Raw genomic sequence first — 27,029 nt, forward strand, 5'->3', positions numbered from 1 at the left:
ACTGTAGTATTTAATAAAAAAAATGTCAACATGGTCATGACTCATGAAATAACAATGCTCTTTATATTCGTTGTTTTTTTTTTTCTTTACTCTAAAGTCTAATTCTAACTATTTTAAGCTTGAGGGGCATTACTGACCTAAGGTGCCTATCATAAATATGTGTCTTATAACTTAATTTTCCAAAGATCTTAATGGGAATTATTACTGATTGACTTATCTAGATTTCAAAGTCTGTGAAATATCACTATTGGTAGTAGCAAGGGAGGAAAAGGAAATAAACAACTAATCCCCCAATTTAGCTTAACGAACTTAAATTGACGTATTCATACACATGTAATGTTTACTCTTAGAAATTTTTTAAAAAAATACGAGTGCAAATACAAAAGAAACTCCAGAACTAAAAAGAGGTTAGAAGTGCGCCGTTTTTACGAAGCAGAAGAGAAAAGACCTTTGTTCTTGTTCCGCCAAATTCTAGACCTCCCAACTCCAGAACTTCCTACACTACTTCACTTTCCTTCTTCTCGCAATCTCAACAACCCTAGAAAAACCCCTCTTTTAATTTCCCAATTCAATTAACTTCTAACTTCTCAATAATCCTAAAATGGAAGCCACTAAAGACCAAACCCCCGACGTCCGATCACTCGTCGAAGCTGTTTACGCCGATGACGACGTTCCAATTTACGAAATCGAAAGCCTTTGTATGCGTTGCCACGAAAACGTATCTACCCTGTTCTCTCTCCATTGATTTCACCCACTTTTTCTGCAATTTTTTTTTTATTTTTCAATTGAAATTTACTTAACTAATTCATTGATGTTGATGCAGGGTACTACAAGGTTAATGCTTACTCAAATTCCTCATTTTAGAAAGGTTTGATTTTTTTTTTATTTTTTTTTCAAGTGTTGATTTTTATTGGACATTTGTTTTTCTTCTTTGTTAATTTTGAGTTTTGGGAGTGTGTACACTTTAGTATGATATGAATTTAAGGTTGAATTTATTTGGTATTCAGGTTTTATTGTCAGCTTTCGAGTGCCCGCATTGTAATGAGAGGTAATTTCAATTGTAAGCTTTGATTATATAGTGCCTTTGCAATAGTAGGATTAAGAGTAATCAAAATATGTCTTTTTATCTTGCATATCCTATAGAATGCAGTACAATATGATATTGTGCATATTATTGATAATATGACAAATTTTGTACTCTGTATATGTTCAGTGCATGTTGTTTATTACATGAGTCGAGCGTTGATGTCAAATCTAGATTTTTAAAATTGTTACATTAACAGCGATGATATACTGATATATTTTTTTTATATTTCTTGGTATGAGATGTTTCTTTTATGTTGTATATATGAGTGATCAAGAAACTTCCAATGCTCTATGATTCGGTTAAATTGCTTGAATCTATTTGTTTTTCTATAAATGTCCTTGATTAGTATATGGTGTATGGGTGAATTATCTATTGTTTGAGGTAAAGGGATAAATGGACACTAGCATTTTTTATTTTTTTTTTGGCTTTTTAAGTGGAATTAGTGTAATACGTTGTTGATTGATTTTGGAAGAGATTGTTATCTATGAAGAAGTTTAAGTACTCTATATTATTTGGGAGAACATTCAATTTAAAATTTCTTTCTGGTAGAAATATGCTGTTAAAAGAAACATAAGAAAATTTGTCATCTTGCTCTCTTACTGGCAGGAATAATGAGGTTCAATTTGCGGGTGAGCTACAGCCACGAGGATGTTCTTATACTCTAAAGTTTCCTGCCGGAGACTCAAAGGTCCATATTCAACTTATGTTAATTACATGTCTTACACTAGTGTTGCTTACTCGTAACTTCTCAAAGGTCCATAATCAGTTAGACTCACAGTTACTGATTGCAGATGCTCAATCGACAAGTCGTCAAATCTGAATCTGCAACCATAAAGGTACTTACTATCTAAGGTTTACATAACTTTTAAACTGCCACTTGAGCCTTGTTGCAGATTAACAAAGTATTTACTGCTCTTAGCTTGCTTCCTCCTTTCAGGCTGTTATGGATATTTTCCTTGCCTTTTGTTTGATGTTTGCATTGTTAAATTAACTTGACTAGGTGGCTATCCCCATGTTAAGTGCAATTGTTTTTTGGTTTTAATTTTTTATTAATTTTATTTATCCTGTTGGCTATCACCAATTGCTATCAATATCTATATTCTGCTCTCTTCAACTTAAATTCAGGGATCATGTTTGAATATATTAACGTTTTTTCATGTCTGATCCAATCTCCTATTCTAAATAAACCTTGGACCTTAATTTTACTCTAATGTATTTAGGGAAAAATAAAATAAAAAGAAGCTATCATGTGGGATCTTGTTAGATTTATCTCAATGTGCACTTTATAACCAACTAATCCCAATAATCTTAATTTATGCACTATAAAAGATATCTAGTAATACGCAAATGCAAATAAGAATCCTACTAGCTTTATATCTTTTTATTACCACTGAAGTTTTTCCATTTAGGATCATTCTTTTGTACAGTAGCATTATCTGCCTTTGGTGAGGATTGTAATAAGATTTTTCTGACGGGCTTCATAAGCTAGTGGTCATCTGATCAAAGTCTCTTCTAATGGAGTTTCTCTTCAGGACTACCTATAGGGAGTGGGGCCATTATATTTTGAAAATTAGATGTGTGGCTTATTTCTTGGTCGCTTTGTAAATGTTTATGAAGTGAGATATGATGTGTACTTTATAGATGGCAGAGGCTATATAAGATTCCTAGTTGTCTGGTCAGATGCCTCCTTCACTTGACAGCATAAGAACAGGTCCACTCTTTCGTAACACGGAACTATTGATTTTTGCAGATTCCTGAGCTAGATTTTGAGATCCCTCCAGTGTCTCAGCGTGGGAGCTTGTCAACTGTAAGTCATGCTCTCTTCTGTGTAATTTGCTGGTCTACAGATTATTTATTTGTGCAACGCCACCACTGCTTCACATGTGCTTTTGCCACAAAATTAAAAAATGAAAAGAGACTGGTGGAGTCTTGGACTCTCAGGTAGCCCATGTAACACATTTTATTCTAAAAAGGGCAACAGAATACATAAAATGAGGAATTATTCATGCTATTGGTTTGTATCTCTTTCAAGAAAGGCCAGATTGATGGTTCATTGCGATAAGATCTGAGTTTGGTAGTTGCTTACCTTTTTTTTTTTTTTTTGGAAAAAGAATTAATAGGCCTTTTTCATATGTTTCTTTGGTCTTATCATATATAATCTGGGCTGTAAGAACCTGGATGTTTGCTCCCTGCTCATTTTGTTGTGATAGTGGGCTGTTTGTATTTACTGAAAACTCAAACATTTATAGTCTCATCATAAGTATTAATAATTGCAGAAAGTACTTGATTGTTTCTCCTTTTGAAGTTTCTATAACTGCTGTCACTATATCTTTTTATTACCACTCAAGTTTTTCTGTAAACCAATGTTTAGTTGTCTGTTTTAGGTAGAAGGAATTTTGACTCGAGCTGCAAGTGACCTGGAGGCTCTTCAAGAAGAAAGAAGGGTGTGTTTGACTATGTGAAGTTTTACACAGTAATTGAACAATTACAAATATATTTTGTGAAGATTTTCTGAATTCTTTTGTTTTTGTAGAAAGAGGATCCTACAACTGCAGAAGCAATAGACCAATTTCTTTTGAAGTTGAGGGCTTGTGCAACTGCAAATTCTTCCTTTACTTTTGTTCTGGATGATCCTGCAGGAAATAGTTTTATTGAGAACCCGTAAGTGACTTAAACTTGATTTATCCCGTCCCCTTGATGTTTTATTGGATTATTCTTGCTTTTCCCTTCTCTCCCTCTCAATTGGCTTAATTTACAGGCCATTGTGTTGTCTATGCTGTAGAATAGGCTTTCTTCTTTTAAATTTTCATTTTCCTTTATCATCAAATTTATTCCCCGTCCTTTTCTTTCCCCTAATTTAAATCTCTTTGGTTTATAGGTTGCCAATTTATCTTCTGTTGGTAGGCACTTTTCTTTGAATGTCAAGTTATTTAACACTTTACCTAGTTGACATTAGATATTCTAATACAGGCATGCTCCATCTCCGGATCCAGCAATGTCTCTCCACTTCTATGACCGAACTCCTGAGCAGCAAGCTGCACTTGGCTATATTGCTGCCTCTTCTCAAGCAGAACCTGAGGAAGCGGTGGCAGGAACAGCAAACCATGCTACTGATCAGGTTGCTAGGGAACCACATGGGGCAGTTGGAGCTAGGGCTGGTCGCCGAGCTATAGCACAGGATAATACAGCTGAAATAGCTGATGCAATTTGCCGTTATACTGCACCAGAAGAGGTATCCTCTTCCCCTAAAATGCAGATAAAGAGAGAATAAAGTAAATCTGAATCTGTGCTCTAAGTCTTATCTTATGCTGTAATGACAGGTGATGACTTTCCCATCAACATGTGGAGCTTGTGCGACAAAATGCGAGACTAAAATGTTTGTTACCAGTATCCTTCTGCCTAAAACGTACAAAGTGTATTTTATGTGTTATGAGCCAGAAAAATTTATTGTGTTCATCATTTCTGTGTATGTGCTTTTTTTTTTGGCATGTTGAAGATTGATGTAAAAAAGTATCACATATCCTAATGGATATAAAATGAATGCTCTTACATGGAAGCACAAACAGAAATAGCTACCAGTTTTACTAATCAACTGTTAAAGAATTGAAGTGTCTTCTTCTCTTGTTGAGCTGTTAACCTTTACGAAAGACAGATATTCCATACTTCAAAGAAGTAATTGTTATGGCATCAACCTGTGATTCTTGCGGTTACCGTAATTCTGAGGTTTGTCTAAACTTGTTTCTATGAATTTACTTATATTCTAATTGTAGGTAACTTTTCAAACTAGGCTTTAACTGAAACCCTAATATAAATGTTTGTTGCAGTTGAAGCCTGGAGGTAGCATTTCCGATAAAGCTAGGCGGATCACAGTTTCCATCAAGAATATCAGTGATCTGAACCGTGATGTGATTAAGGTCTTTTTTTTTTCTTGTTAACATGATGCACACTCTTTTTTGGTTTTTAATTTTTTACTAGCTGATTGCATGTCTGGAATAAAAGTAGTCGTATGAGGATTTAGCAACCTCAGACTCTGTGCCTTTGGTATAAGTTTATAATCTCAAGTAGTAATTGAAAATATGCTTTTTCGTGCAAGCTCATAGGTATTTTGTTGTTTGTAATTAGAAATGAAGTGAATAAGAGTGTATTGGAACTCAACACCATGGTATTAAATCTAGGCTGCACTTTAAAGGAATTCGAGCAACCGAGATCGATATTTTAGGCTGCTACAGCCGCATTCCACCCAAATTGCCTGGGAAAGTGGTTACGTGATCATTACCGCGATCGCGACCGTATCCGAGATTTAAAATTTAAAACTTGCTCAAGGCTTTGATCTCTTGTTTAATTTAACAAGCAATTGTGGAAAAATGTTAATTTACATAATACATTGCTCCCCTCATCACACAATGACTTCCCTAATTGACCTTTTGTAAACAATTGTGGGGAAAGAGGGTAAGATGGTGAAGGTATATATGGAGTATTAAATTAGGAAAAAAGCAGAAGTCAAATAGCCTTTGTCTTAATTTATGCAATTTTATTCCACCTTTCTCAACCACTTTCCCTGCAACGTTGTTGGGTTTCCTCCGTTAGTACAATTGATGTTGTTGTCCTTTCCTTCAACTTGTTTTCACCATACTGTAACTGGAGTGGACTGCTAATGGTATCTATATGTGCAATTCATATCTTCCTTAGTGATATAGGCTTATGGATTTCTGAGCATTTATATATGCCGTGAGCAATGATCATGGTTGTTATCTTTCAGCTACCTTTCCCCCTTGCTTACTACCATGCGAGTTGTGGCCTGTGAGCTTTAATCAACTATTCCTTTCAACTCAAAGTTTTTCCTTGTCTAAAACTATATCATTTGTTTCATGAGCATTCTAACAACTTTTTCCTCTCATTGACCTATCAACAGTCAGATAGTGCCAGTGTTAAGATACCAGAAGTTGATCTAGAGCTTGGTTGTGGCACTATGGGAGGCATGGTCACAACTGTTGAAGGTTTGGTGACCAAAATTTGTGAAAGTAAGTGTTATTTTCTTGCTGTATTGATGGTCACCTGATTTAGGTTTTCACTCTCACATAAGCATGAATCATGTTTGTACAGGTTTGGAGAGAGTGCATGGATTTACCTTTGGGGACAGTCTTGAGGAGGGTAGAAAAGAGAAATGGATAGACTTCAATGCAAGACTGAATAAGGTACAAGGGGTGTATAACTTATATGAGTACTTTAAACAAACCTGATGTTATGATTGTTTCCTTATTACTACATTGATGTTAGGTCTTTGTGCAATACGAACTGTAATATATATTGGACTTTTGACCTTGTGCAGCTCTTGAGCCTGAAAGAACCCTGGACTTTAATCCTTGATGATGCGCTAGCCAACTCCTTTGTTGCACCTGCTACTGATGATTTCGAGAGTGATGATCAGCTGAAAAGTGAGTTCAGTCAATTCTGCTTTGTTTCTTGTGAAAGTGTTAAAATGATGCTTTTGGATGCAATTTTTGAGTAATATGTATGATACAATCTAGTAGAGGCAAAATGAAATCGATGATAAGTGGGGTGTGTTAACAGTGCAGAATCTAAAGTGGAATAACATTTGAAAAATATTGTATTGCCTTAAGATGTCTAGAAAAAGTTTCCGTCTTTCCTAAAATAGTTGTGTAATAATTTATGATTATATTTCCTTATATGCTTCTGCTTTCTAAGTGATAAGGAGAAATTAGAATTGACACACCTGTGATGAGGGGTCTTTGTGTAAAATCATGCTTATCCTAATGACCAGACAAGGACTAGAACAATGTGACAGCTATATCTGGGTTGCTTGTGTTTCCATTGAGCTTTGAAAGAATTAGGATACTTTTCTATATTGCTCTCTGTAGCTTAAATTTTGATTTGTTTTTGCAGTTGAGGATTATGAAAGAACTGAGGAGCAGAATGAGGAATTTGGACTCAATGAAATGGATACGTCTTCAGCAGATGCTGCTTACGACGCAAACTAATATAATGAAACATGCAACTTAAACCTGTGTTAAATCCCTGTTCGTTCAGCAGGGATATATTTTTGTTTGCTTTGTAATTTAAGTTTTCTTTTCTTGTTTCTTTTTGGTAATCTATATCTGATGTTCTACCGCAATTTTCAACCCACTAGGTCGTGTAACATTATATTATATCATTGTAATACAATTTTTTCATTTTGATAATTATCAATGTGATACAACAACAAAGAAAACATTTTCTTTTTTCTTTTCGCAAAGGTGTAAAATGTAAAGGATTTGTATCTTTCTAATCTATTTTCAGATAGCTTGTAGTTGTTACTTTAAACAAATAAAAAATAAAAAAAAACTGTGTATCATACTCCTGCTTTCACACTTGAAATGTTCTTCATTTAATGATGATTTTTAAAAGCTGAATTTTGGTTGTATACTAGTTTGCAGATCAATCATAAGAATTTTAATGTCCCTTGTGATACTTTAAAGATTGAGAATGAATAAAATGGTAGAAACTTGAAACCAAAAATTGACTCCTAAATACTAATCAAGCAAAAATCTATGTAAAATTGGACAGTACACAATCCCATTGCTCTTTCGTTTCTGATTGTACAATTGTAAGAACTGGCATGTGTATATTGGATTATCAAAGAATACCTTTACACATGCAGCAGAGTAATGGCTAAGATTCAAAAGTCCTGTGATATTTGAATAATGAAAGACTATTTGTAAAATAAAAATAAAATAAAATAACTATCAGTTACATAAGGACATCATCTCGGGATTGGGATAATGAGATAGATTTCAGAGCAGGTAGTTGCAGCATATAAAAGTTTACATCACAAGGCAGAAGTTACAAAACTCCTTGATAGTTCCTCAAAGAGTATTTGTTGAGAGTCTCAGTCCACATATTGACAGAGAAGCAACTAAGGTAGAAGTCTCCATGGTATACTCTAGGCACCAATGGTAAAAAGTTTCCTGTTGCTAGTTAAGAGTTTGATAACAGCCCATCTCTTTTGGCCATTTCATAAAGAGCAACTGCCATGAGAACTTTGGCATCAGCTGTTAAGCGCCAAAGTTGAGCATATGGGACTACATGCACTTTTATGATCTCACCGTGATCTTGAAGACCAGTTTTCTTACCCTGTAGCTGCTGAATAATCTCTTTCCCCACTTGTCTTCGACACAAGAAGACATTGAGTTCCTCGTCACAACCTCCCTAAATGAAAAACTAAACAATGAAATTATAGAGCAAGGCTATATACAAGCAGAAAGTAATGACAGCTAACACGTCATATTTGTTCATAAATGAATATGATCATTCATTAATCTTTTGAAACTTGTCATAAACTACTGTCATTAAGAAATCAAGTCAGCAAAATAGATTAAATGTGTCTTTCAACCTATGCATATCTGCTTTCATAACACTCAACACACATTAAACCTTTATACAAGGATTAAGGATCAACTAACCGGTGAGGGGAAAACTTTGCCTCCAGTTGATGGATCCAAGAAGGCTGTAAGCTCAACCATGTCCTCTTTATTTAAGTTTATACCAGTTTCTTCTTCAACCTGTCACACAGATTTATATTATGAGCAAACATTCTAGGATTCAACTTTAGTCCCGCATTAGAACAAAAACATAAACAAGAGAATTGAGAAACATGAATATAACTAATTAATCTAATTTAGTCAACATACAGGCTCACAGTCAAGCATGCAATGTTTCTAACCAAATATTCCACTTGAAGATGAGCAATTAGCAACAACACAAGGAATATACACATAGGTCAAATGTGCAGCAAGACAATATGATAGTAGTTCAAAATGGTGAAAGTTTAGAAGAGAACTACACAACTACTTTTATGCTACGAAGTATATATATAGACAAGTATATAGGAGGCAAAAGAGAGACCTCACGAACTGCAGTACCCACAAAGTCACCTTTGTCATCATCCAACATTCCAGCCGGCAATTCCAGAACAAATCGCCCTGTAGGGACCCTAACCTTGCACAGAAAAAATATTAATTAGAGTCAAGATTGGAGCAGCATATGTAGCAATAATGCTTAACATCAAATGGTAGGTGATAGACTTAAAGCATGGCTTCTTTCATCCAGATAATGTATCTCATCTTGCAGTGCCAGTATTACTTAACACAAAGAAGAGGAATACCTGTTCTGTCAGAACAGCATAAGTCTCACCCTCAGATTCCAAAAGGATGAGGATGGCTACAGCTGGTCCTCGTGCAAACACAATGCCAGGAACCTAAGCCAATTTAGTTTGTAAGTACACACATTTTGGAGATTCCCCAAAGATATAATGGTAATTGAAGATCTGATAGAATTTTGGGGCAGTTTGAGCTTGCACTTACTAAAACAGATTTTTTAGGAATTCCAAAATCAATCAGAAATTGATACCTTTTTTCCCATTTCCTTGTCAATAACATCTGCTTTGAACTTGATAAACCCAACGCGCTTTCCAAAATAATCCACTCCCTGATACCATGCCAATTTACTCTTTCAGTATACAGCTCTAATTGCAACACACACTTAATAAAGTTATAAGGGAGAGGAAGAAAAGGAACAAGAAATGCTCCTTTCTTTATGAAAATAGTTGTCTTACAGTAACAACCCTACAAAACCGATGATCTAAATTTACATAAATTTACTAAAATAATTTTTGTAATAGTTTTACCCCAAACAACCTCTCACTCACTAATTCATAAAGACTGTGTCACAATTAATCTAAGCATGATCTTTACATACATCCCTGAATTACTTCAATAGTTAAATGTCTGAAGAAATATTGTCACATTTAGTAGGACTATTGTCCAATATGCTCTCACTTTTAAAAAATATACAATAGTTCTGTAAGGTTAATCATGAGAAGTTGCTTACAGTGTCGCAATTATTCTGGAACGGAGGGAGTGAGCGACTAATATATCAGATTGAGGGTCACACACTCACAATTCATTCAGGGATGGATCATGGATGAGCAAGTGTACAATATGATCAATCAAGTTAAAGATTTATATTCTTTGATATGTGTGTGATTGCGTGATTCAAACAATTCAAAAAAAAACTTAAATTCCAAATAATTACCATGAATCATCAAAATTTGAAGTTGGGAAACTATTACTACCTGAATAAAAACTTTGTTCAAAGACATAACCCCATTATTCAAAGCCCCATTTTCACCCTGTAAGTTTTTCAGCCATTGTTGAAACAAAGACGAATCAATCGCATTCCTGTAAATACCCACATTTATCAATCAATTAGCAAGTACAAAAATTCAAAAAATTCCTGTTAAAATCAACATTTTACACTAAAATGATGATTGATTGATGGGCAATTCACCTGAACTCAGAAGGGGTGATTCCGGGTGCAGCAACGATTTCGACGGGTTGACCCGGGAGAGTGATGGTGTGAGTGAGTTGGGTTGATGACTCGGTTGACATTGAAGAGGAAGGGAAGCAAAAGGGTCTTCTGAAGCGATTAAAGTGGAGTTTTTTAGAAGAGAGTGGAAGAAGAAAGGTGGTGGATGATTGCAATTGCGTCACTCTTAAAGCCATTGGATGCTAACTTGTAAATTTGGAGGATTCGGTTTTTATATTATATAATCAACTTTCTTATAATAGTATTTCCATAGAAGGAGATTTAGGGGTGTTACAAAGTGGTATCAGGTTTAACGGTCCTAAAATGATTAAATTGGAGTAATGATAAAAATTATGGGTAGACTTAAGAAGGGCACGCATATAGGATAGATAGAGTTTTACATTTGTGTTAGAGTCAAAAGCTTTATTTTTACTTAAAAACTATATTTCTATGTGTGGAAAGATGAAGGAGAAAAGGAATCTCGAGTTCTCTACGGAGGCCTATAATGGGTACGACTCTCTGTCTAGGAAAGGCTCACCTCAACGTCGTAGGCAACTTTCCTGGGAGACGAGGGCTCAACCGTGCTATATCTTGATTCAAGTACATATTTATTATTTTCGAAAATAAAAAAATTGAAATTATTTGAAACTTGAGTATGCGATTATGTGTGCGTTAAAGTTGGTGTTAAAACACCTTAGGGTATGGTCAAGAGGTCCGAAATTTTTGAGTTATTATCCATGGTTGGGTGATCTTGAGTTATGCTTGGTTGATTGAGTTATGACTTATTGCAAATGGATTTTGAATTGAATTGTTTGTGTGATTTAGCATTTAATTAATTGCTTTGCATGTGTGTGTGAAACAGTTGGAAAAGATTGATGAAATGAGACACAATTATTCTAACATTCACTACTTGAAAGATAATGGAGTCACAGTTAGTGAGTTCATGACTGGAATTGTCAATTTGGCCTTAACCCTTTATGAAAAGTTTGACGAGGAAGTCTTGACCCAACAATCTTGGATGACAACTATGGATTCTAGGCAAATGGGCCAAGGCCAAAAGAACCATCCAAGGTTGTTGGGTCAAGACTTCCTCGTCAAACTTCTCATAAAGGGTTAAGGCCAAATTGACAATTCCAGTCATGAACTCACTAACTGTGACTCCACTATCTTTCAAGTAGTGAATGTTAAAATAACTGTGTCTCATTTCATCAATCTTTTCCATCTGTTTCGCACACACATGCAAAGCAATTAATTAAATGCTAAATCACACAAACAATTCAATTCAAAATCCATTTGCAATAAGCAATTCATAACTCAATCAACCAAGCATAACTCAAGATCACCCAACCATGGGTAATAACTCAAAAATTTCGGACCTCTTGACCATACCCTAAGGTGTTTTAACACCAACTTTAATGCACACATAATTGCATACTTTAGTTGCAAATAATTTCAGTTCTTTTTATTTTCGAAAATAACAAATATGTACTTGAATCAAGATACAGGACGATCGAGCTCGCGTCTCCCAGGAAAGTTACCTACGACATTGAGGCAAGCCTTTCCTAGATAGAGAGTTGTACCCATTATAGACCTTCGTAGAGAACTCGAGAATCTTTTTCTCCTTCATCTTTCCACAAATAGGAAAATAGTTTTTAAGTAAAAATAAAGTTTTCGACTCTCACACAAATGCGAAACTCTATTTATCTTATATGCCTTTCTTAAGTCTACCTACAATTTTTATTATTACTCCAATTTTAATCTTTTAAGACCGTTAAAACTGATACCACTTTGTAACACCTCCCAAATCTTCCTCTACGAAAATACCTGTATAATACGTATAATTATACCGTAGGAATAGACTTGGGCGTATTACCGCCGCGTGATTACACAACGCTACTCAAACTTACTAAATAAAACCAATACTTTGCAGCAGAAAATTTCAATACTCTTTTTTTTTTTTTTTTATTAATAATAGACTAAAGATAGTAACCTTTGTCATGAGTACTCAAAAATAAACACAAAGACCAACATTTCCTAATCTAGGTGAAACCATTCCCGGGACTCCAAATGCTCACTGCTTACCATTACGTTAAACAAGGTAAACCAAAACAAAATAAGAAATATGGGTTAGCAAATTATGCTAAGTACGGTAAGTGCAAGATAATTAAACTCAATTTATTAGCAAACATGCTTTTTGAAATCAATTCCTTCCATTCCAATAATTAAACCAATAATTCCAACTCATAATTCCAAAATCAATTCAAATTCAACATTCAATAGTCAAATCAATAAAACCAATTCCTCATTAAAATCCAATTTCTTTAAAATCAATTCCTCACCCAAGTGTGCACACCCCCCAAGCTAGTCTCCTTATGTTACGAGGCTATTCTTGAGGAAAGATCCGGTCATACAAAGTCCAAGGCCTTATCAATAAACCAAATTCGCGTAGTGGGATTACCAACATGCTTATAAAGCATTAATAATAATGATAATTCAATGGTTCAATGAATCCTTTTTAAATCCAATAATTCCAACCTTTAAAATAATAATTCAAACTCCTTTTTATTAAATTCAACATGCTTCCAAAATCAAACCTTTTTAAACATGAGTAATAATTTTAATTATTTAAAACATGATATAAAATCAATACTCCAATTTATTTACCAAAACCAATTTATTTAAACATGCTTTTATTTCATAAATCATAATTCAATTCAATTATTTAATTCAATCATCATAAAATCATTCAAACATGCTTATTCAAACCAATCACTTTCAAGGTATCTAGCCAAATAACGTACCTTGACCTTGCTTAGCAACAGCACACCAAAGAACCTCAAGAATCTTGATTGAACACACCCTACAAATAAATATAATCTTAATTAATATAAGGTTAACAAATAATCACAATAATTAAATTGAAAACCCCCACTATATGTACATGAACCTTTTAAATTAATTTCTCATAAACATCATTAAAAATCTGATTTTATATAACTAAAACTACTCGTAATAATTTTTTATAAATCCCCCATAATAATAATAATAATTGAATAAGAAAAGAGAAGAAGAAAAGATAAGAAACCAAGGAAAAGAGAAGAATTGGATTTACGTTGGAAAGAATAGGCAGAACTTGCAGAGGATGTAACTCCTTCAATATAACTCTGAATTGGGTGATTCTTGAGCCTAACCTCAAGGATTTTTCGAGAGGAACAATCTTCTGTGAAACGTCAATACCCCAAAAAATGATCAGAAGTGCCCGAAAATTGGCTTCAAAGATAGACGGGATGATTTGTGTAAAAAGAGGAGAAGAAAAGAAGAGAATTGGTGTGAAGAATGTGAGAGGTATGGAGGTGTATTTAGAGGCTAGCTCATGCAAGAATTATGGAAAGAGAATGTGGAAAAAATTATGGCAAGTAGGGTTTATGGAATTACTTGGAGAAGTGAATGAAAAAAATATGGAAGGTTTTGATATTAAGGTGATTGTGCATAATAAAAATATGGAAGGTGTATAGTCATGGAAAATAATATGACAATTGGAATTTCTTGGGGAATAATCAAGAGGAATAAAGGTAGGAAAATATGATGATCAAATATTAAGAAGATGGAAAAATAGAATTAAGGAAAATAATAGATTTTTGGGAGATAAATAAAAATACAATTTACCCAAAAATTTCCCCCAAAATAATACAAGAGGGCCAAAGATCTTGAGCTTTCCATAGCTCAGATTTTCAGATTCTCTTATTAGTATTCAGGAAGATTTTTGCTCGGTTTAAGAAATAAAAATAATTGTGTAAATAATATAGAATAATTAATTAAATAAATAATTAATTAAATGCCAATTATTCACCAATAAATAACTAAAAAAATCAGATTTTCTATACATAGAAAAATCCAAATTTCCTAGCTAAATAAATGGGAATTTTCGGCCACTTAATATAATTAATAAAATATAATTTTTCTTTAATTAAATATTCAAAATATATAAATATCAAACAAAATAATAATTAGATTTCAAAATACTTTTGGCGCCAAAATTCAAATATCATTTTGACTCCAAATAATAAATTTGCTAAAATACCCTTTTTATAAAATAATTCCTAATTAATTAATTTGATAAATACGTATGAAAATACGGGGTATTACACTTATTCATCTCTTTTTCAAATGTACTAAATACATCACTCGAGAAAAAAAAATATATATAGATATATAAAATTTGTTGTAAAATCTATAACTTTGCAAATATCAATTCAAGAAATCAAATTATTAATGAAGTAGTCTTTGTACCCAACAATAAATCAAATTATTTTCGTGATCGATTATTTTACGTAATCAAACAGTGAAACAACAACTCATTCTATCTACGAATATCATTCACATGATACATTTATACAAACAACTAAAGCCCTGTTCTTTTAAGCTTCTAAGTATAACAGAGCAGAACAGATTTTAACAGACAACAAAACAGAGCGTGGTAGAGCAAATCACAACGGCTCAAAAGAATAGGGCCTAAGCTCCGCCTAATACAAGTATACAACCAAGTCTAGACCTGGTTATTGGGCGGGTCGGGTCAGGGTCGGTGCGGGTCGGGTGCGGGTCAGGGTCAAAGAGGGTCACATTTTATAGGGTCTATATAGGGTCGGGCCAATGCGGGTCGCGGGTCGATAATGGGCGGGCCTACAAAATATCAATTAAAATAAATATTGAACAAAGCCATTATTAAATACATATGAATACAAATTAATCTATATAATTATTTTTACATTATGTATTTTCTTTATCAACTAAATTGGAAAACATGTTGGCCCTATATGGACCCTACCCAATAAGGGCCCTATCCATTAAAAGCCCTATAAGCTTGGCCCTGACCCTATTATCATTGGGCTACCCTGTCCAATAACCACCTCTACAACCAACTCATTATTCATTACGTAACTTCGTACGTGTAACAATTTTCCGCTAATCGCCAAACAAGTTCAGATTTTTCGCCAAACAATGAACACCTTCTTCTTATCCAAACATTTTATACAGGAACTGGAATAACTCGAAGTCTCTGATTTTTCTCCAAAGTAAACGCAAAATTCTCCTCCATATCCATCTTCTCCGAAGAAACTTCATCTTCTAACTTCCAATCAAACCCATGAATCAACGAACCCAGAATCAATGGAATTATCCGAATCGCCAATGGCAACCCAGGACAAATCCTTCGCCCTGCTCCAAATGGAATCAGCTCAAAATCACAACCCTTCACATCAATTTCAGATCCCACAAATCTTTCTGGTTCAAATGATTCGGGTCTTTCCCAAACATCCGGGTCTCGCCCGATTGCCCATACATTCACCAGAACTTGTGCGTTTTTGGGTACTGTAAACCCGAAGAGTTTTACATCTGATTCGACTTTTCTGGGTACTAGAAATGGTACTGCTGGGTGTAATCTGAGGGTTTCTTTTACGATTGCTTGTAAGTATGGAAGATGGGTGATGTCGGATTCTTTTACTGGGTTTTGTTTTCCTACTGTTTGGTGGAGTTCTTGTTGAGCTTTCTTTAATTTTTCTGGGTTTTTGAGTAGTTCCGCCATTGCCCATTCTATGGTGCTTGATGTTGTGTCTGTTCCTGCTGCGAATAAGTCCTGTAAAAGAGATAATTGAGGTTTTTGGATTAGTGCAGGTAATGTGTTTGATGAAATGCCTCAGAGAATCTGGGCAAAAAATGATTAGGTTTTTTGGATTGTGCAGATAAAGTGTTCAATGAGAGAGACATGCTTTCAAAAATATCTGATAAAAATTATGTTTTTGGCATATTGCATATGAAGTGTTTGATGAAATGCCTGAAGGATTCTGATAAATTACATGTTTTCTACAAACCGGTATGAAGATTTATGGATTAGTGCAGATAAAGTATTTGATGAAATGCTTCAATGAATATGATTAAATGTAAAGAGCAGCTGAGGAAGTATTGTGTATGTACCACAAATAAATTTGGGATTTTTGATGGATCGATTTCGTCGGTTTTTTCTTGGTTGATGCCTAGTAATGCATCCAGAAAGTCGTTGTATTGTGTTGTGTCTGATGATCTCTTGCCCTGCAACCTTTGCTCAATCATGGAGTTGAATAAATCAATCATCTTTTGGAAGTGAACACTCATACGCCGCCTGATTCCTTGTGGGTCTATCTTCTTTAGAATTGGGAAATAATCTGCAAAGTTTGGTTTTCCTGCTTCATCCATTATACATCGTACTGTCTCTTTAAATTCTCGAGTAATCTCTGAACTAGGGTCACCCAGATTTACTGAAAAGAAAGTGCTTGATAGCAGATTCAGGATAGTGGTAAAGGCTGCTTGCCCGATATCTACTGTTGTCTTGGTTTCACTGCATTTTTGTACATAGGAAAGGAGATCTTTTACCTGGTTTACCCGAAAACCTTGGCTTGCATCAAGTTTATTGTTGGAGAAAACATGAGAGTTGCAGAGTTTGCGAAAGTTTCGCCATTTTGTTGATACCGGGGACCAGACTATAGAATTTTCGTGGTGATTGAGTGCACAAACAGCATCAATAACCATCCTGTTAGAGAAGGAAATATCATTCCTTTGGAGGGCTTCCTTGGCTATGTCAGCTGAAGAAATGATCACTGTTGGGACTTGGCCGAGATGCAGAGTCATGAGAGGGCCGTATCTCTTGGAAAGCTCAGTTAAGGAGACATGTGGTTTGGTTCCTAGGCTGAAGAGGTTCCCAAAGATAGGTACAGTGGGCGGACCCGGTGGTAATGTTCGTGGTTGGGAATCACTGCTTTTCTTTGCATTTGAGAGGATAAGATGGATTGCAATCCATGCTAGAAGAAGATACAGCACAAAACTCAGGTAATCCATGATTTTGTGATTTCAGTCTGTATCTTTTTGTACTTGTTACCGTAAGAACTATGTAAGTGTTTATTACTTGATAAGTTGGCCAATCTTATACTCTCCACATCTGGGGTCCTTGTGGATCTAAAGGTTAAATCTACTTTGTTGTTTGTATTGTGAAGATGATAGATGGATTAGCAGTTACCACGTAATGCACGTGGTGTTAGAGGGGGCATATCATTTAAGTGGGAGCAGGCTCATTTAAAAATCTATGTAGGACCATTCTGGATAAGACAATTCTAGATGACAATTAACTATATACTAGTAAGAAAAATTTAATAATCACTAAGTATATTATATGCTTTGTGATTGCCTGGAAACATCTAGATTACCCTGGTATGTTCGATGGCCTGGCTCGGTATAGCCCAGGATCAGCCTAATTAAAACCGGGTCAGATCCAATGTATATCGCTGATAGTTGTACTGTGAAGACTCAAATACATAACCTTGTGATGAAGGTGGTTAATGCCAAAACCAACTACATGCGGGAGGGTGCACTGTGCACTCGTGTAGAACTGCAGACTAATCATATACTAAGAGTTATATGTGTACTTGTATAATTGCCTTTCCACTACATCATTCATCTAGCTCTTTGGAAAAAAAATACTAAGAGCTAGATGAATGACGTAATGGAAAGGTAATTATATAAAGTACACATATGACTAATCAATGGCTGCGTTCCATCTAAAGTGGCAAATAGATGGTGATTTAATATTCTTGAAACTTGAAAGGCTTGGGCTGTGTTTGTGACAGCACTCCTTAGAAGCTGTAATCTTCTTATAGCAGCATGTGACAAAACATTTCGATGTTGGCTCGACCTCACTTTTCTGTCTGTGAAATAACCTTAAAGTGAAATTACAAGAAGTAAAATAGTTACTTGTAAAGCCTGTGGGTCTGAAAAAGTTTTTTTTCAAGCTTGTAGTTCTTGTAAATTATCACTATGTGCTTTAGCAAGGAAATCCCCCCAATTTTGAGAAGCTGTAAATTTAAATTGTTTAATGGAATTATAAATTTTTATTTGGATTCTCTGTTTATTCTTAAATACCTGTCCCTAAATATCAGGCCACATTGCCACACTTGAGTGAGAAAGAATTGTGTTGAAATACCATGACTATTATATTCTTCTACATCTCCACCCCAGTAGCCCCTCATAAATTGGTTAGCTGAAAGTATCCTTAAAGCCAATATGAGGCTATGAGTGAGTTATTAAACTTGCTTAAATCAAAAGTTGGCGTATCAATTTGCGATTGCTGAAATAGTAATGTGACCTATTCTTTAGGGAGAAGCTCTTCTATATAGGAAAACAGATACCCCTTTTATTAAATCTGAAACAAGGTCTATTCTGTTTGGTGCCTCCTGTACGTCTGTAAATGAATTTTATGAATCAGTACCAGTTATTTGACAGTTATTATATTGATAGCTGGATCTTCTCATCTACTGTAGCATTTTGGTGGTCTGGCCTGCTCTAGATTTTCACAGTGATGAACAGTAATATAACTAATCTAAACGTAGAACTGTATATCAAGCATAAATTAAGATATTCATCTCTATTAGGGACTTCAGGGAATTGAAGTACAAACCTTGCCTGTAATTTAGACTTTTTGAGAATCTTTAAATATAGAACGGCATGCAACTTCACATTGAATTGGAGTAGTAGTGTTCATATTTGGAATATCTATAACTCATTGTTTATTTTAATACATGATGTCGACTCTAAAGTGATAGGTCTAACAATAATAAGCTCTTTACTGTTGCAGGTTTATGGTTGCATACACCTTATTTACCTCTACAACGCAGACTGGTATGATACAGTAATATTCAGACACATACTGGAATAGCATGAAGTTGCTGAGCTTTCTGCAGTGAGATCCCAAATCTCTCCTCCATATTCATCTTCTCTGGTGAAATTCTGCCTTCCAGCTTCCAGTCAAACCCATTTACCAGTGACCCCAACATCAAATAAAGCATCCGAATCGCCAATGGTAATCCAGGACAGATTCGACGACCAGCACCAAACGGAATCAGCTCAAAATCATGACCTTTAAAATCAATGTGCGATCCCAGAAATCTTTCTGGCTGAAATGAATTTGGGTTTTCCCACACATTTGGATCTCTCCCAATTGCCCATGCATTGATCAACACTTGTGCGTTTTTTGGCACTGTAAAGCCGGAAAGTTGTGCATCTGAATCTACTTTTCTGGGTACTAGAAAAGGCACAGGTGGGTGTAATCGTAAGGTCTCTTTTACAACTGCTTGCAAGTATGGGAGCCGGACAATATCTGGTTCCTCTAATGGGTTTCCTTGTCCGATGATTTCATGGAGCTCTGCTTTTGCTTTCTTCAGCTTTTCTGGATTGTTAAGTAGCTCAGCCATAGCCCATTCGAGGGTGCTTGATGTTGTGTCTGTTCCCCCAGTAAATAGGTCCTGCAAAAAAAAAAAAAAAAAAAAAAAAAAAAACAGGTTGTGGAGTAAGCCAAAGAAGAATAAGTACAATAATTTTAGTGAAGAGATGAAAAAGTAATGACAGGAGACAAACTAGTAATAGGTTTGGGATATCTGATGATTCAATTTCCTTAGTTTTCTCCTGATTGATGCCCAGCAATGAATCAAGAACATCACTCTTTGAGCCTAATGAGTTCTGATTGTCCTGCAGTCGTTGATCAATCATGGTCTGATATATATTCATCATCTTCTCAAAATGAACACTCGTACGACGCCTGATGCCCTGTGGGTCTATCTTTTGAAGTATAGGGAAGTAATCTGCAATATTGGTTTTTCCTAATTCTTCTATCATTTCTCGTGTTGTTTTTTTGAATTCACGAGCAAACTCGGAGCTGGGATCACCCAAATCCACTGAGAAAAAGGTGCTTGCTAGCAAATTTAAGGAAGTGGTGAAAGCTGCTTGGCTGATATCCACTGCTTCACCGAATTTACTGCTTTTCTCCACAAACTTAAGAAGATCTTTCACCTTATTTCTTCGTAGGCTTTGGCTGGCATCGAGCCTGCTGATAGAGAAAACATGTGTGTTGCAGATCTTGCGGAGGTTTCGCCATTGAGATGATACCGGCAACCAGACTATTGATTTTTCATGATGGCCAAGTGCATGGATACCATCCAACACCATCCGGTTGGAGAAGGTAAGATTATTCTTTTGAAGGGCTTCTTTGGCTACGTCTGCTGAAGAAATGATCACAGTTGGCACACGACCAAGCTGCAGAGTCATGATAGGGCCATATTTCTTGGCAAGTTCAGCCAAGGAGATATGTGGCTTGGACCCGAGGCTAAAGAGGTTCCCAACGATGGGTAGAGGGGGCGGCCCAGGTGGTAGTTTTGATTCATTGCCTTTCTTAGCAAATGATAGGAGGAGGTGAACTCCAGCCCATGCTAATACAAGACACAGCATAGAAGCCAGATAATCCATGGCACTTCTAATGAATTGCTTAATTGTTTTTATTGGTTGTGTTATGTATTAATGTACTTTGTATTTTATTTAACTTGTTACAATGTTGTAGTGCAGGTGCTATTTTATATCTCCCTCCCTCAGTTAATTTCAAATTTTAAACATTTTTAATTGTTTGTAAGAGTTAACTTCCAAATTTGTGGATGACTGAATGGTCTACAGCTCTTCTAGAATCTATTACGAAGTATATGATTATGTTTTTCACTTGATCTTCAAATCAAATACGAAGTAGTATCTGCTTTGTCTGCAAGAAAATTACTACGGAGTACAACAACAAACATGTAGTTTTGTTTTTGTTTTGTTTTGTTTTGTTTTTTTTTTTTTAATATCCAATTATGACACTTAGATAGTGATGTCTGATGTGTGAAGACTTTCTAATGAATCACATAATCAATTAATCATTTCGCATTAAGTAGTAACAAAATTACTCGTTGAGGTGTCAATTTCAAGTAGGCAGGTCGGATTCGGTGAGGTTAGATCGAGCCTATTTCAAATTAAAATCATCTTATATTATTGTGTTCATACAAGTTGAAATCTGAATCGGATTTTGTTCGAATTGGATCAATTTTTGACACCTTAAAAGTGAGAGTTTCTATTGCACATCAGACGTTTAATCAATGGAGAAATGACTACTCCCTCCATGTTTTAATAAGTGTTAAACTTACTATATGCGGCTGTATTTTTTTTTTTTTTTTTTTTGGACAAAAAACTACATTTATCTCTCCCCTCATGGTCCTTACTCAAATCCACTATTACTTTTTTATTGTTTTTTTCCTCTCACATTCATTACTTTTCAATAAACAATCAGGTATCAACCCTAGTATCTTTCTTTTACGGATTACAATTTTTTGTCAAAAAAAACTACCCCATTTACCTTATATTTTATTTAAATCAAATATATTGCCTAAAACTATATGCCGGTTAAAGTGTAATACGAAAACCTCCCTCCGTTTTTAAATAATTGCTCCATTTCTCTTGGGCACAAATGCCGATACTAATCTTTGATCAATATATTATCTTTAATTATCAATAAGTATAGATTCTAATAATTGAAAATTTATAATCTATTCATTGAGACGATTCCGACAGGTACCCATAAGACTATATTTTTTCTTATGTATAAATCACAAACATTAGTTAAAATATAACAAATGAATAGTTTAAAAAATAGATTTGGAGCAAGTATTTAAAAATAGAGGGAGTACTTATTAAATAACGGAGAAAATACATAATAAATTCCTCAAGACGTTTTTTTTTTCTTCCTACGCCTACCCCTATATTTCTTTTTTACTATCTCAGTTGCATTATTGCACATCTTCTATTACAATATTGTATTAATAAAATATGTAGTACGTAACACATGATCTCATAAATTATGGGGTACGAAGTATATTTGAATACCCTCTCCGATTTTATTACCTGTATCATTTTTCTATGCGCGGAGTATAAGGAGAAACTAGTGAGTAGCCCGGGCGTTGTCCCGAGTTGCTACTGTTGTAGACGTGCAATTGATAAATTTCTTAAAAGACTTTTTAAAATTGTAATTGTCATTGTCAAACTAAAATTGAGTTTTTTTAATTATATTTTTTTAATAGAAACTTATGGTTTGCACTTATATGATTTTTTTTTTTTTACATATTAATAACACACTTGATAATTGGCTTAGATGACGTGGTGCAACAAAAAGGGATTGTGTGGCACATCGACGTTCTTAAGAATGCCTTTTAATATATAGTATAGATAGTAGAGAGTAATAGAATAGGAAGAAAGTGGGGTTGGTAGAAAAATAAAATTTGATAGTTGGGGGGGGGGGGGGGGGGAGAGAATATAGAAATACGGAGTAGTATGATAGTTGAGGGGGCCATTAGGCTAGCTCGACCTCTTCATTCTTTTCTCTCCTCTTTTTTTAGGGTTTTAATTTTCTTGGCCGTTAGGTCGGAAATAGTCTAGTTTTTTCGAAAATTAGACTTTTTCCAACACCCCCCCCTTTTTGCTTTGCACAGAACATAAATTTCATCAAAATTTCAAATTTGTCCTCATTTGAATTGAAATTCTTTTATTTGATCTCGTTAAGATCTCAATTATTTTGTACCACCCTTAATACTTCAACCAAATTAGTTGATTATCTTTTTTGAAGGGAAATTAGTTTTTATTAATTTTTTTTTTTATAATATAGCAAAAATTATTTCATTTAGAGATTCGACGTTACCTAATACATAAGATATTGAATCAAATAAAAATTTTCCCCATAAAAACTACGAGCCCGTTCACATTTACTTAATTTCAGTTCAGTTCAACTCCAATCAGTTCAGTTCAGTTCAGCTCCTAATTTCCATCTCTCATAAATTTTCAGTCCAGTTCAGTTCAGCTCCAATCAGTTTAGTGTAGCTCAGTTCAGTGAATTTGAACAAGCCCTACCATTGGCTAGTAAATCTTGCACTGTAGAATATCTTCCGCTTATATCGTTGGAAAATACAGCCTTGTTAGAAAGATAATCAAACATAGCCATGGGGATGTTTTTCTTTTTGAAGGGAAATTAGTTAATTATCTACTCGTACTAGACTTCTAGTTCGGGTATTTCTTTTTCCGCCCTAACTTTTTGTTTGAAAAAAGTAAGTCAATATAAGCCCACCCGTAAAATGACCTTCATGTCTAATTTGCTAAATTCTTTTTTACACTTTATACTTTCAATAACTTTTGTATACATCCGGTGTACAGTAATTTACTGTACATCGAGGGTCACTTTTTATCAAATTTAGGGTCACTTTTACAATTTTTTGGGTAACTTTTATCAATAAAGTATAAATACTTTGTAACATTTATTTATGTTAGGGTAACATTTATCCATATTAGGGTAACTTTTGCTTATTTTAAGGGTAACTTTATAACGGATGTACAATATTTATTGTACATCCGATTTATTTAAAAGTTTGTGTTATACTTTTTACCCATAAAAACTTCCAATTTTTATTAGACAACAAAGAAGAAAACGGATTACAAACTAGTCTACAATAGCGTCAAATGATGATGAGAATATCTTCTAGATTTCAATCAAACCCATAATAATTGACTCCAGAGTCAAAGGGATTATCCAATTAGCCAATGGCAATCCAACACAGATTTATGGGTTGCGGATTAATTCCTCCATTACCCATTTTAGGGTGCTTGATATTGTTTCTGTAAGAGAGATATCAAGGTTTTTGGGCTAGTGCTGATAAAGTGTTTGATAAATTGCCTCAAAGGATTTGATAAAGAAAAGTGTCTTTGAATTAGTGCAGATAAAGTGTTTGATGAAATGTCTCAAAGATTCCAATAAAAAAATTTGATGAAATGCCTCTAATAATCATACCGTAAATAATCCGGAATGGTGCAGATAAAGTGTTTGATTAAATGCCTCAAAGAATCCGAAAAAAAAAAGTTTAAAGTTTTTTAAAAAGTGCAGATAAAGTGTTTGATGAAATGCCTCAAGGAATCTGATAACAAAAATAAGTTGTTTTGTACGAATAGGTATCTATGATTTATGATTATTGGAGATAAGTATGTGATGAATTGCCTCAGAATCTGATTTAAAAGTAAGTATGATATTTAGGTAATGGATTAGTGAATGTAATGTGTTCAATGATATGACAATGAACCTGACAAACAATGAGAAGCAACTGAGGAGGTACTACCTATGTACTGGTAATAGATAAGGGATATGTGGTGGTCTGATTTCAACGATTTCCGGTTGCCCTATATCTGTATTTGAGGGCACATACAATATCAATGAGATAATGATTCACTGCCTTTCGTTGCATCATCTGCGTCATTTGAGAAGAAGAGATGAATTGCAATCCATGCTAAAAGAGGTGCCGCACAATGCTCGGTAATCCATAGATTTCTAATTTTTTTCAGCTCGGACAGTATCTTTTGTTGTGTATTTTATTTGTTATAGAGTAAGAACTATGTTAGTGAATAAGTAAATCATACAAAACTTTGAACAATTATGGAGTATCATGTTTCTTTCCTTTAGATAACAGCATGTTTCTTTTCTATTTCATACCACTGCATTGTTCAAAAAAAATTATTGGAAAGGTGGGCTTAAGTAGGGCAGGTTCCATATGGATATAGGGTTATGGCTTTTTATTGATTTTGTTCTGCTTATTGAAGTTTATGTTTTTAATCTAACTGAAAGATACTTCAAAATACTTTTAGTCCGAAATTGTGGTCATCAATTTCATGTATTGTGTAAACTTCAGCTTGTTGATCAACAATATGTTTTTGATACTTCCTGTCTTAATTAATAAGCAGTAAGAAGTTAAGAAAAAAAGATTGGAATGTGTAGATATTTTTCTCGGGTTTGATGTGGGTGTTTATTGTAATTTGCTTATATCCTTTTCTTTGTCTACAATGTCATTGAAGCTTGCAGTTTAATTTTTCATGTTTATCTTTTTCTGATAGAGGAAAGAAATCAATTTTAAGCATAAAAATAGCTTCCAGTTTGCTCCCTTTGATAATAGAAGAAAATATGAAAGCTGTAAGACTTGTGCACATTTTTGTTAGAAGTCCTCACGACTAGTCACGAGCTTAAACAGATATTGTGTAGCATGATATCGGCCGTAACAATAAGAATTGTCTTTATAATTTTACTAGTTTGCTAGGCAAAGGATTAAGCTTGGTGACAGAGGTTATAGTGTTGTTTAGTCACCCTATTTGTTTCTGATTGAAGCTAAGAAGTGTGAAGGTGGTTTTGTTTTCTTTCAATCTCTTCTTGTCGGCATGCCCCTGTAAATGAGGGAACTGTTTTGTTAGGACTCGTACTTGAATCAGGAGATTGGACTGATCCAATATTTGCTGGTTCACTCCATTCTTTGTAACTTAGTTTTACATATATACTTATTTTACTAAACTACCTTCAGGCGTGCTGCTTTGATATCCCTGACAATTATAAGGTTCTGCTAATTGCTAACCCACTGAGTTTGACTTACTTGGTTCAAACCCAGTGGGTTAGCAATTAGATCTGTTATTCTGGCCTGCTCTAGATCTTGGCAATGATGTGACATAACTATATGCAAGGCTCTAGTGATGCTAAAGTGCAGGACAGTATATCATGCATAATTAACATATTCATCTCAATTTGGAACTTGATGGAAGTCCTAACCTTGACTGTGATTTTGATATTTTGAATGAGAGGACCATATGTCTTGGCAAGTTCAGTCAAGGAGATATGCGGTTTGGTGCCGAGGCTAAACAGGTTCAGGAGAAGGTGGATTGTAATCCATGTTAATGCTAGGAACAGCAAAAAATTCAGGTAATTCATGGATCTTTCAGTGTTTGATATGTTTGCTTGGTGCAGTTGTTTCATAGAAGAGCTCTCTTGTTGCTTACTCTTGTGACAGAAATATATATTGAAAGCATAAGTTATTTTATTGCTTAAAAGCCAGTTATCAACATTGAACTATCTGTTTGGAGTTCTCAAAAAAAAAAAAAAAAAAAAAAACTAGCTGTTTGGTAGTAGCAGACTGATATAAAAATGATATGTGTAATGTATTATGCCCCATTAAGAAAGCAAGCATATCGAATTGTGGAAACCTAAATCAAATATGGAAATCATGGATTCATGTGTCCCTTATTCTTGTTGCTTACACATCAAAAACCCTAAATCGGATATGGAAATCATGGATTCATAGAAGAGCTCTCTTGTTTCTTACTCTTGTGACAGAAATTTTGTTTGTTTTTTTTTTTTTTTTTTTTTTTTTTTGTTTTTATATTTTTTAACCAATTAACTCGTGACACGTGTCATTAAAAAATAAATAAATAAAAATAACCCATTCAACCGAAAACTGGTATTTGGGATTGAAGAAAAAGAAAACCCCCAAAGTTCGGATTTTCCCCAGTATGATCCAAAATTGATGAAAGTTGGGATTATTATTTCTAATTTTTCCTATTGTTTTTTGTAGGTTTGTCTCTTTTCTCTTGGTTAAGCATGTTCACCCTCAATTTGATGCATCATAAGAAAGGATTACATATTGGGGCTCCCAAGAGCCCTTATTTTCGAATATCATGCTTTGTAATGTTAGGGGAAACAAAAAAGAAAAAAAAAAAAAGCACTCTATGCAGAGTGGTTTAAAAACATAGGCAGCAACACACTATATAAAAGCCTTCAGGCTGAGCACACATACTATAGGGTACAATGAAAGTCTAGAAAGTATATCAGTATAGTTGAGAACTATGTTTATGT

General features: G+C 34.5%; 4 protein-coding genes and 1 long non-coding RNA gene across 5 annotated transcripts; 2 read left to right on the forward strand and 3 right to left on the reverse strand.

Annotated features, from left to right (window-relative positions):
* The first annotated feature begins 372 nt into the window (after positions 1-372).
* On the forward strand, positions 373-7,287 carry LOC145599474 (uncharacterized). The gene is made up of 16 exons (XM_081655848.1): positions 373-718; positions 824-868; positions 1,008-1,048; positions 1,694-1,775; positions 1,879-1,923; positions 2,838-2,894; positions 3,472-3,531; positions 3,621-3,748; positions 4,058-4,319; positions 4,408-4,474; positions 4,740-4,810; positions 4,912-5,001; positions 6,000-6,108; positions 6,191-6,282; positions 6,417-6,522; positions 6,992-7,287. Exons 1-16 carry the CDS (start codon positions 602-604, stop codon positions 7,084-7,086), a joined length of 1,467 nt encoding a protein of 488 aa, XP_081511974.1. The 5' UTR covers positions 373-601; the 3' UTR covers positions 7,087-7,287.
* A 402-nt stretch (positions 7,288-7,689) lies between these two features.
* On the reverse strand, positions 7,690-10,657 carry LOC145599475 (nudix hydrolase 14, chloroplastic-like). The gene is made up of 7 exons (XM_081655849.1): positions 10,433-10,657; positions 10,218-10,323; positions 9,494-9,571; positions 9,249-9,341; positions 8,990-9,082; positions 8,548-8,646; positions 7,690-8,293 (listed from the first exon to the last, which is right to left on the reverse strand). The coding sequence occupies exons 1-7, from the start codon at positions 10,645-10,647 to the stop codon at positions 8,063-8,065; spliced, it is 915 nt and encodes a 304-aa protein (XP_081511975.1). The 5' UTR covers positions 10,648-10,657; the 3' UTR covers positions 7,690-8,062.
* Positions 10,658-15,209: 4,552 nt separating this feature from the next.
* LOC145597540 (geraniol 8-hydroxylase-like) lies at positions 15,210-17,355 on the reverse strand. Its single transcript, XM_081653732.1, has 2 exons — positions 16,421-17,355; positions 15,210-16,082 (listed from the first exon to the last, which is right to left on the reverse strand). The coding sequence occupies exons 1-2, from the start codon at positions 17,315-17,317 to the stop codon at positions 15,477-15,479; spliced, it is 1,503 nt and encodes a 500-aa protein (XP_081509858.1). The 5' UTR covers positions 17,318-17,355; the 3' UTR covers positions 15,210-15,476.
* On the forward strand, positions 16,847-20,920 carry LOC145597542 (uncharacterized). The gene is made up of 2 exons (XR_014103372.1): positions 16,847-17,308; positions 19,107-20,920. It is a non-coding gene; the product is annotated as an uncharacterized LOC145597542 (long non-coding RNA).
* LOC145597541 (geraniol 8-hydroxylase-like) lies at positions 19,168-20,770 on the reverse strand. The gene is made up of 2 exons (XM_081653733.1): positions 19,886-20,770; positions 19,168-19,773 (listed from the first exon to the last, which is right to left on the reverse strand). The coding sequence occupies exons 1-2, from the start codon at positions 20,768-20,770 to the stop codon at positions 19,168-19,170; spliced, it is 1,491 nt and encodes a 496-aa protein (XP_081509859.1).
* Positions 20,921-27,029: the final 6,109 nt, after the last annotated feature.

Source organism: Chenopodium album, chromosome 20 (genome assembly GCF_948465745.1).
Source record: "Chenopodium album chromosome 20, dcCheAlbu1.1, whole genome shotgun sequence".
In the NCBI taxonomy this organism is placed as follows: Eukaryota; Viridiplantae; Streptophyta; class Magnoliopsida; order Caryophyllales; family Amaranthaceae; genus Chenopodium; species Chenopodium album.